Here is a 12,087-nt window from a genome sequence, read left to right on the forward strand (position 1 = left end):
AAATTTTTTTTTTTTTGGAAATGTGCCAAAAATTAACATAAACGATAAAAAGTACTGCGAATTAAAAAAAAATTTTTTTCAGATTTACATTTTAATATGTAAATATTAAATGATAAATGATTTTATACAGAATGTAAGGTGTTTGTAATGACATCTGTTGATGATATTTCTAGAATTTGTATGCGAACTACATATTACATTATATTACATTATACAAAGATATGCAATAGTAATCTGAAAAATTATCGTTTATTTCATTTAAATGGAAGTTAGAAAAATATTTTGAGGTCATAATTTCATACTTTTAACAATAAGAAAATAAACGCACATTGCACTATTGGGCCCTATATAGTATGCGACAAATGTACTAACCGGTTTATTTATGTACACATGTATGAATGGTATATTGTTAATCATAGTTTATCGTTAAGAAAACTATAAAATAATTTTATAAACTTTTGTTATACAATATAACAATGTATAAAGATGCTGAACAGCTTTAATAAATTATAGCTTTAGATTTAGTACCATTCATATTTAAATTTAAAATAATGTCTAAATTATACTATAAATTTAATAAAAAAAATGAAATTTTTAATAGTAGATTAAGAAAAAAACATATTGAGTATAAAAACATGCATTGTCATATTTTTTAATTTTATTAAATATTAATTATAAAATAGAATATGATTCTTATAAAAATTTAAAGGAAGAATAAATATGCACAGATATTTCAATTAGAATTTTTTTTTATTTGATAGTTGACTTAATTCATTAGTTTATTAAAAAAATATTATTCCATGGTACTTTCATAAACATGTGTTCTAACACTGACTTACTGAATACATGCATGTGTATAAAAAGATCTCATCAAATTATCATTAATATTATTTATTATTAAAAATATCATAATTTAATTTACGATTTAATTGATTCCATGCGAAATCGGTTTTGTTCAAAGAAATTTAAGAAATAAAAATTATTTAAAAAATGAAACAGTTGTCGTCGATCCTCGTTTATTAAAAATAAAATATGTAGGTTGCGTTCGATTTAAGAGTATATAACGCTCTAAATGTATGAAACTCTAACATTACGCATAACAGTTACTCAACTATACAGCCATTCATATACCTATAGGAGAGTTGTTGAGAAATAGTTATAAAAATTAATTACGATAGATTGCCTTATATTTTTTGTTACTGCTCTAAGAATAAATTTCATAAAAAATAGCAATACAAATGTGTTTTTCCATAGAACATTTACGTAATGTACTTTCATTTAGTTTAGAATTTTGCATATTTTTTAATGGGACACGATCATTATTTTTGTATAATTATCTATTTATTTAATTAAGTAAATATAAAGTACAAATAGAACGAAGTCCATTTTGTCTTTTATCGAAAATATTTTATATTTTTTATTCGCATAGGTATAAACATAATTTTGATAAGAATCACCAAATATTAAAGAACAAGAAATTGAATTTGCTAATCAAAATCAAATATATTCTTAAAATGTGGTTAAAGTTAAATATATTTGAATAAAATATTTAATTGTCATGATGAATTAACAAAAAAAAAATTATAATAACATAAATTTTATTATAAAGCTATTTTATATTAAATGAATTAATAATTGAGAATATCATGAAATACGATTATTCACATACAAAATTACAATTAGGTAAACAAGAAGATTATTTCTTTGATTACTTTATAATAACTAATACTTGTAATTATATAAAATAAGAAAATTGTAATTAAATTATCAAAAGTTTATAATTTCATTATACAAAAATTATAATTCGTGAAAAATCTTGTATTGAAACCTATACGAAAAATACATATGCAAGCTCTCGTTCGTGTATTTGATTTGATTACTTCATATATTTTCACAGGTAAATATAGTCAATTTCGGGCGAAAATATTATAGTTGCATATAGAGTATAAGAATAATTTTGATGAAAATACTTATATACAAGGTGTTGGTGAAAATTTATATTTGAGATAATAATATTTCTTCCTTAAAACAAAAAGCATTAAAGAACAGTTCAATTTATTGAATTATTAGTATGGCTCATATCTAAATTATTAGTCTAAATACTAATCTACAAATCTACTGTAGATATGAAAACTACACACCAATATCTAGATATTTTCATACACATAAAAATTATTAGAAAATTAGAATTCATTAACAAATCGAACGGGTTTATATTTATTAAAATATGAATGAATTTAAAAACATTTACATAAAATATTCCTATTTAAATATTCATATACATATGAATATTTGTATATACATTATATACATATATATACATATATATAATCTCTTGAAATTTGCATTCACTAATTTCCAATATTTTAAATCATACTATGTATGTATATTGAAATTTTGGTATTTCATATAACACCTGAAAAATTAAAGCATGCAAAGGTTTTAAAATTTTATTAAATTTTTAAGATGGAGACAGAAACTTAGTCAAGTTCAAACAACTGAATTAATAAATTCAATCATAAAAAATATCAAAAGAGTTTTATGACCGTTATGAGCTCGTTATGTAAAAACTATTATTGGTATGCAGTGTTGGTTCATAAAAAAAATTCACGCAACTTGATACAGTTTTCTACTTACTAAAAATATTTATGAATTTTTTTTATTATTGTAACAGCAATTTTTTTTTCACCCTATATCAATTTAATAAATAACCTTCATCTCTTTTGGGCATATACTTACATACATTAAATATACATTTTGTATTATACATTGGCATCTCTTTTATTTTTTCATTTTTTATAAACCACAAATTAATAAATAGGAAAACTAAAACAAAAATAAAAAAATGAAATTTTCAATTAAATCTAAAATTGGTTTTAAAAGCTCTTTGATTATTATTATTATATTGTATACACACATATATTATATGGATATGTATTTAAAGAAAATATGAAACTTTTAAATTTAAGCCTGTAAATTAGAAAAATTTTTATTATGAACTTGAACTTTAATAGATATTAAGCTCAGGCTTAAAAAAAATACTGGCATGCGAATAAATATCGCAATATTTTATGTGTATGTATGTATACTTCGGTCTTTAATATTAATTTAAAAATTAGGTTAACTTACATACATGTGTATGTTCATTCATTCATACATATAAGAAAATATAGCAATTGCAGTAAGCAACATTGTGATTTTATAGCAAAGCTCGTTGATAATTTAAACTTTTAAAAATTACTTCTTTTCCTCATCATACTTGCTTTTAAACATTTAACTCTCTTATATTTTATTTCTTCTTCGATCTCTTTATAAATAATTTATGTTAATTTCAGAGAAGATAGTTCAAGCCTCGAAAGAATTACATTCAACTCAACCATATCATATCTGTATTATAAATGTTCATCGCAATTCAATTGTAAATTAAATTTTAAATTTCTTTGAATAGTTGTTGCTCAATTCAAACATCAATATATTTGTTTGTTACGTTAACAGACAAATATGCTCGTATTGATGTTTGAGCAGTGGTAATGCTAAAAAAACAACCCGGAATAACAAAATTTTCAATGTGTATATGGTACTCCTGCATATTTTATTTTGTGATTTTCCTATGTACGAGTACTTACATATACAAATATGTTGTTTAAATCTTGCTGGACATTCTGTAATTTCACTAATATTCCATAATCACATTTCGTTATCAAATATCAATATATATGCACGTATTCTCGACATATTCTCTTAAACATTTCGATTGAATTTATTAATATTTTAATTCCACAAATTTCAACATTTCAATCAAATCCATCTATAGCATATGGTTATGATTATTCTTTCATATATGTAAGTACAAAATATTTGTATGAAATTATTATTATAATTTAGGAATAAAGGGTACAAGAATGCACCTGATTATTTAACTTATATGATTTTTAAAAGTTACTATATTTTTTATGGAGGACAAAAAAGTTTTCTTCCATAAAAACCAAAATGAATTGCTCTCTCATAAACAATATTTCAAATTCAAAATTTCATCCAGATTAAAGCGTGAAATATGTTTCAGTAACGAGTAAAAATAAATTCGATCATTTTACAAAGGTTTATGATTTAAAATATATTAAGCATTTGTTTTCATATTTAATCATTGTTAAATCTCTTATATATTAAATCTCCTAACAATATTGTTAAATAATTTTTTCTGGAAAATTGAATTATAAGTAAGGGGTGAGTTTTTTGACTTTTGATTTTTAATTAAATCCAATTAGGGTGAATTATTTTTTTTCGCCTTATAATTTTGGTTAAATAACAAAATGTAATAATAAAGTATTTCTTATTTGAATTATGATCTTACATTATACAGGATGATGATGATGTGCAATGATATACAATAGTAAATTTATATATTTATCTAACAAAAATTCAGCTGTTGAAACTCACATACTGCATTTTTAATATTAATCTAATTGGGATGTCTAATTGGCATAAAATTTTTTAACACCTTATTACCGTATATATGTATACGTAATATTATGCAATATCTGGATTCTGGACAGCATATTATGTATGGGTTTTAGAACAATAGAAAAATATTCAATTTTCTATGGGATTTTTGAAGATGAATTCCAGTTGGTTTATTATGGTATTTAACCTAAGTGTAAAAAATTAAAAAAATCAATTTGAATCTTCATTGGTTTATTGAAATTACTACTGTTTTATAATTAAATTGCTTAGCCAAATTTAACGGTATACATAGAATATTTTTCTACCACATTGCAATTTTTTTTAACTATATTCACAAGCAAAAAATTAAATTTTATAATTTTTTAATTTTCAAATTAGACTTATGTAATAAATTCACTTTATATCATGAAAACCTAATTGAAAGCACATTTTCTAATTACTGACAAATTTGTAACATAAATTCGATACTCGTAAACTTTTAAACTCATTTTTTTGTTGTGAGTATTACAACTCTATTTTCTATTATGTCAAAACATATTACATAATATACAAATTTTTTTTTTATACAAAAAAAAATATAAAGCTATTCAGGAAAAAAAAGGATAACAAAATTTCAACGCGCAAAAGAAAATAAAAAACTTTTTTACAATTTCAACCGGTTATTGTCGGTCCGTACGGTTGAACAAAATCTCTTTGAAATGATGGATGCAAATGATGTGGTGGAGGTGGTGGCGGATGATGATGTCCATTCATCATTGGTGGATATAAATCAGGTGATCTAGTTTTATGTGTTTGCAATGGTGTTCCTGTAAGAAGTTCTGACATAAAACCAATGTAAGTGATAGCCAAACGTAATGTTTCAATACGAGATAATCGTTTTTCATATGCAAATGTTGGAACCTATATTATTTTTTTTTTTGTGTTAAATTAGAAATCAAAACTTATTGAAAATTGAAATGCATATGAACATTTTTAATTTACCTTTCTTCTTAATTTATCAAATGCTTCATTTAAATTAAACATACGACGACGTTCACGAATATTAGCTGCCCTTCTTTGTGCTAATGATGCAACACGACGTCTTGTTTTCTTTTGGGGATTTGAAGAACTTTTACCATTACCTTGTATTCTTTGATTAACTAAATTAGTCATTGGAGCTCGTGGCCACATAGCTTAATAAAACAATTAAATTAAAATTTGATTTCAAAATTCAAATTAACAAAATTTTATTGTTTAATTATTGTTAATTGAACAGAAAAATAATAATTAAATATAAAAATGAAAATTTCAATAATATTAATTGGTTTACTTAAATTATTTCATATCATGCTATATCGTATATCGTATATTTAATTTACATAAATTAGAAAAGTTTTAAAAAATTGTTTGAGTTATCCTAAATTTATGCAAAATTTTTTGAATATGGTGGTGGATATTTCAAGATAATAAAAAACATTTGAATAATATGGTAGCTTAGCTGTTTTATAACATTTGTTGTTCGAATTTTCATATTTATTTGAATTTTATTAGTTTTAAATATTCCAATTACATATATTAGAATAAAAATATTATATTTAAAATAATAATCAAAAATATTTGAAAATGTATGACATTTTATTCTGACAAAAATATACATTGATACTAATAAGACACCAATAAGACCAATTTGAGTAAAGTGCTTAAAATTAATGAATAAATCTAATGATGTATAAAAAATTTAAATAAAATTTAAATAATATTAAAATTTTATAATATTTCTTCCACGTATAACCACCAAACACGCATAAATACTATACTATAAGTTTTACCTTTTTTGCATTGTTAACAATTGCAATTCTGTGGAAATTTTCCAAAACCCGATAAGTCGATTTTTGGCAAAATCGAGATATTAATGAAAATGGAATGGTAAATATGAGATCTTTGCTGCGACGAAGTCTCATAATTCAATGCAAGAGGTAAAGCGTTCGTTGGTGCATAAAACCATAACCCGGTAAAGTTTAATAAAACCATTTATCAACATCATACCGTTGCCAAAACCCGATATTTATCATATCGTTCTTTCGAATAAACCGTAAAATCATTTAACAGTCTTACACAAGTAGCCAAAACCCGATATGTCCCATACCGTTTTGTTTTAACCAGCAAACAGAATGTTATATGTGGAACGAAACTGTGGCTGGACTGTTATCTCATTACCCTATCATCAACTGTGGCAGGACAGCTAAAAAAAGTTATCTCATTACCCGAAACAATCAAGTATAATGTACTCTGATACATGTGGTGGCCAGAATAGAAATTTAAACATGACGGCCATGTTAATGACGGTAATACAAAAAACGAATGTTGAATACATCGAACAAAAATTCCTTGTACCTGGCCATACACATTTAGAATGCGATTCAGATCTCGCTCGCATTGAAAGGACCAAAAAACCTGTGACGTGAGTATAATGTTATTGTATAATGTTATATGATTGGTGCAATTTTGTACGTACCGTCACAGGTAAAATTCCATTGAATTTGTCTCAAATGACACAAAACGATTTCAAGATATTTTCACATTTTTGTAAAACAATTCTTATAAAAAGAAAAAAGGAAACGATAATCCTGTGAATTGGCTTAAAATTAGGTGGATAAGAATCACCAAAAACTTGGGTAATGTTCATTTTAAATACCACTTGAAAGACGAAACGAACCTTAAAATAATAGATTTCTCAAGGACAATAATCTCATAAATTCAAAAAAAAGGCAGATTTATTGTTAATTTTACATTTAATTGACATTTAATTTCTTGTCACGAATTTTGTAAAAATTTTAAAGCCAATAATGATGTAAGTTACAACTACTTGTCTTAAGAGGATGTTGATTTGCATGCATAGTACACAAATATATTAGAAAAAAGGCTAATAATTGATAGCTTACTATTATTTTAATTAATAATAATACTATTTTATTTTTGAAATATGCATAAATACCTTTTTTGTTTGTTTTTTTATATTTAAAAAAAGTTATGGAAACGAAATTTCTTTTCTTGGTAAAGAATTAAGTAATTTCATATTAACTTTTATAAAGATTATTTTCGCATTTCCTATGATACTGATATGGTAGCTGGTTATTACCCAATTTGATCAAGATATGCAAATATTTTATTTTATTAAAATTTTTGAACTTCATATAAATTTTTGTTTGTTATTTTATGTTTTAAAACAAATATTATGGAAAGAATAAATTTATGTTTTTTAATAAAAAATTTTTCTTGAACAATATCTTTTACAATGGCGAAAAATACAAGAAAGAAATAGTTCTGAATTTGTACAACTTGTTTAAAAACAATTTTTTTTTCTTTTTGTGGTCATTTTTAAAAATATGAAGTATAAAAACACAAACATAACGTTATAAAGACTATTATTTCTTTGAAAATCGTTTTTTGGCAGAGTATACTATTAAAATGGCCCACGTTACTTATAATTTGCCAAAACCCGATTGAGTTTTTCACCCCCCCAATTTTATATTCCCAAAAGGTTGAAGCAACCTGAACACTATTTTAATATATTACTCTAATACTGTATTACTCAAATAAAAAACCCCAGCTTACTAGCTTACTATTTTGTTTGAAAAATAAACACTAACGAAAAAGGGTTTTTTCTTAAAACTTTAAAATTGCGATACTGTAAAATTGCAAAAAAATACTTATCGGGTTTTGGATAATTTCCACAGAATTAATATTAAAATTTCAACTTTCATTAGTAAGATTACAAAAAGTATTTAAATATAATTATTGTATTAAATTCAATATTTCATATATTGGAAATATTAGCCATCAGGACATAAGAATGAAGGTAAAGAAATATTTTCAAATATTAAAAGGATTTATTGTTCAACTCTACGTTGCAAATATTTGATTGTACAAACTTATAGAGCAACACTTTGGATTAACTTTGATACTTTGATAAAATATACTTAATTTAGAGATAAAAAATAATTAAATATCTGTTTCGCAAATATTAATTTCTTTCCTTTTAATCTATCAAGACTTTTACTTTCTATTCACTTAAGTTTAAAAGGAAAATTTTAATTCAAAGTAAAATAAGGTCCTGAATCGTTAATCAAATTTACTATATCAAATCAGTCATTGCCTCAGAATAATTACTTGTTACAGGTTTGAATTCAGAATATCCTGTATTTTTTCAGGCGGCTTTCTTTTTCAATTTAATCAAACTCTTCACTTCAGAAATATAGTTGATCTATAGTTTGCAGCTCAGCATTAAGATTTATGTATATTTCTAATAACATCATGTTTGAAGTTTACCCAATCTATGGTTTTCTTGATTAAAGTTAAAATACTTTGCATATGTATGAAATAATTTTTGATATTTCTTTTAGTTGTTTATGGATTTTCCGATTTATGGTAATTATATATGTAACATGTACCTCTAATATGGGGAAAACAAATTATAAAATTTCATTGGCAGAAATTATAATTATTATTCATTAATTAAAATTTACAATATTGATTTTAGCATAAGTTTATTTATAGGAAAAGAAAAATTTCTTTTATTCAATTAAAATTTTAAAAAATCAATAATCAAAGAATTTGGGTGGTGCGGCTAAGTGATATGTGAACACTTCAACTTTTTAATACAATTAATATTTTATAAATTAAGTATGGTTTAATTTAACAAAAGAATGAAAAATTAAATTTGCACAAGAACACTTTTTTGATTATTTGCAGCCGATTTTTGACGTTCACATGATTTTCATAATTTTAATTAAATATTTGAATTATTTTTAAAGTTATACTTGTATAATCTTATTAAATACCAAAAGGTTTTTAAAACCACTATTGACTTGAACAATATTTTGTGTATATTTGTTAAACATCTTAATTACGAAAAATTTTTTTTACTTACATAAATCTGGGCAACCATAACCAGATATTAAATCTGAATATGGAACAATTGGAGGTGGAGCATCTTGACTCCATATTGGTGCAAATGATGGAACTTCTGGTAAATATCCTTGTTCAGAATGCTAAAAATTCAAAAAAGAAAATTTATGAACACTTTTGTTTTTATTTTTTTGTTTTTGTTTTAATTCATAAACTTTTTTATTCTAATCGATTTGGTTTTAATAAATTTATTTTTCTCTTATTTGATTGAACATATTCACAATCTGAGAAATATCGTAAAAATAACTAATTTACGTACACCAGTGTTACCGTTTTCCCAATTTTCTACTGGTGGAGGAAACATTGACATTATATTCTTTCAAACCAATTTATAATTTAATTTTGTTTTTCTTTTTTTTTATTTCAATTTAATATAGAAATTATTGCAATTCACTATTAAAGAATTGGACTGTGATTTAATTTTCACTTAATTATGCAATATTTTAAAAATTTTGAATTTAAAAGGAAGACTTTCCAATTTGGAAGACAAATGATTACTAAATATTTCTAGATTTTCTTTACCATTATTTTCTCTTAATATAGCTATATGGAGCTTCCTGTTTTATTTATTTGTTACAATAAAATATAAAAAAAAATGAAAAAAAAGGATTCTCTGCACTTGTTATCTACCATTGAATATCTCATAATTTAAGGATAAACATAATATATATGAAAATTGAATATCAAAGATGCTTATATACATTTGTACATACACTATATATGTATGTATGGTTGAACGTATATACTGAAATAAAAAGGATATTATTAAAAAGGGGGTGAAATTTTTTCTTTAAATATTTTTCCCTATTATACCATATTCTTTGTTTCTGATTGGTTCAATCTGTTCTATTTTTGCCTGCCTTGCGTGTGGTTTTTACTCATATTATAAAAGTATACATACAAGTGCAATATATACATTTATATTTATGTATATATTCAAGTAGTATGTGTTCAAAAGGTATTTTTTCTTTTGGAAAATAAATGGAAAACTGGAAAAAACATTTAAACAATATGGCAGCTATTGTTTTTTCATAGATAAATTTATGTTATATTATAATATACATATGTACATACATACAGACACAATATGTTTTATGTTATTTATGTATTATATTTAAAAAGGATATTATGTATAACAAAAAAATGCTGCAGGATAATTAAAATTATTATTTAATTATGTTTGAATACTATACTGTCTTATTAATTAATTGTTTTTTTTTTGAAAAACTAAAAATATTCAATATTGAAATCAAATGCGACACAAAAAAATATATATATTGTGTCAAATCCCATGTAAAATTATTAGACCCGTGAAGCGTTATCCAACCGTTCGTCGCTCTATCCAGTCATACGATAATTCAAAAACGAATAAAACAACGCCACCAAGCTTTCACAAATCGTTTCTTTTATTCCATATACGGCCAATATTGTAATTGGACCAATTCGGACAACAGATTCGGATATCTGTCATACAAATCAAAAATATTATTTTAAATATTTAAAAAATTATTAAAAATATATTAATATGAAATTTTCTAAAACGTATCTGCAATAAATTTTACGTGTATTTTGAATATTTTAATGGAATGATTGCATTATTTCGGGTAGGTTCCTATAACCTTAAAAGTTAATATCAAAATATTTAAAAAAATAATAAAACTAGCTATATAAAATTTTCAGTCGTGTGTCCAATTATAGCTCAGATATATCCGTGAAATTTTTATGGAATATTTTGAATGATAATTCTAAGTATTTCAAAAACAAGTTAACAACCAACTCATATTGTCAAGGTGGCAGAGTATAATTCAGTCGGTAACAATTGCAATTGTGTTTATTATCAATTGATTTTTGTCTATATTATTTCTCATACTTTGTGTGATTGCCTTTTATCGGCGATTTGATAAACTTACTTCATTTAATCTTACTTCCCATTAACACTCAATTATCAAATTTCATTTACATAGATCTAAAATATTGAAAATCAACTCCTTATTACACTTCAAATTTTAAAAATTTTAAATATTTTAAAAATCTGTATACACACATAAGTATGCATACATGCAATACTCACCCCATAAAATAAAATTTTAAAATTTTAAAATTACAAATATTTTTAATTTCCTTGTTTTAAATCACGCATGATTGAACTGCCACAGTAGGGTATCATAAAACTTTAATTGATCTGGAATTAAAAATCAAAATAAACCACTTTAAAAATTTTTATATATAATTAAAGGATAATTGAAATTTACCCACAAAATTATTGAAAATCTTTAAAATCATTTAAAATTTATGATTAAAAAAAAATAATACAAAAGTATTAAACACAGGTTAAATGTGTGTATAGGTGATCGAATATTAAAACAACTACAACAAACACTGACTTATTTAAATGCAAAGTTTAAACTTGTTATCATGATTATCCTTTTTCAAAACAATTATACAAAAGGAGACCAATAAAAATAACAACACAATGACAACAAACATTATGTTTATAATTGAACAGTTTCATAAATAACAGCAACTGTGTAGTGTGTACTTAAAATAATCTTAAAAATGAAATTTTTAAGGGTGTTTAAACACCCTTATTTCTCGTCACATTTTCATCCCTCTCCCCTCAATTTTTAATAAAATAAATTTTATTAATAAGAATATTAAAGTGATATATAAAAGTTATAA

At 23.6% G+C, this 12,087-nt stretch overlaps 1 protein-coding gene across 1 annotated transcript; it reads right to left on the reverse strand.

Annotated features, from left to right (window-relative positions):
- Nucleotides 1–4,993: 4,993 nt before the first annotated feature.
- On the reverse strand, nt 4,994–9,767 carry LOC129613088 (protein Fer3). The gene is made up of 4 exons (XM_055527008.1): nt 9,668–9,767; nt 9,371–9,491; nt 5,443–5,633; nt 4,994–5,361 (listed from the first exon to the last, which is right to left on the reverse strand). The coding sequence occupies exons 1-4, from the start codon at nt 9,716–9,718 to the stop codon at nt 5,113–5,115; spliced, it is 612 nt and encodes a 203-aa protein (XP_055382983.1). The 5' UTR covers nt 9,719–9,767; the 3' UTR covers nt 4,994–5,112.
- Nucleotides 9,768–12,087: the final 2,320 nt, after the last annotated feature.

This window comes from Condylostylus longicornis, unplaced genomic scaffold (assembly GCF_029603195.1).
Source record: "Condylostylus longicornis isolate FDR11 unplaced genomic scaffold, ASM2960319v2 ptg000080l, whole genome shotgun sequence".
Taxonomy (NCBI): Eukaryota; Metazoa; Arthropoda; class Insecta; order Diptera; family Dolichopodidae; genus Condylostylus; species Condylostylus longicornis.

Coding starts and splice junctions, on each gene's coding strand:
- LOC129613088 (XM_055527008.1), bottom strand. CDS start 9,718: ATGTCAATGTTTCCTCCACCAGTAGAAAATTGGGAAAACGGTAACACT. Junction 9,492..9,667: donor GGGAAAACGGTAACACTGGT/GTACGTAAATTA, acceptor TTGAATTTTTAG/CATTCTGAACAAGGATATTT. Junction 5,634..9,370: donor TTATGGTTGCCCAGATTTAT/GTAAGTAAAAAA, acceptor TGTTTTATTAAG/CTATGTGGCCACGAGCTCCA.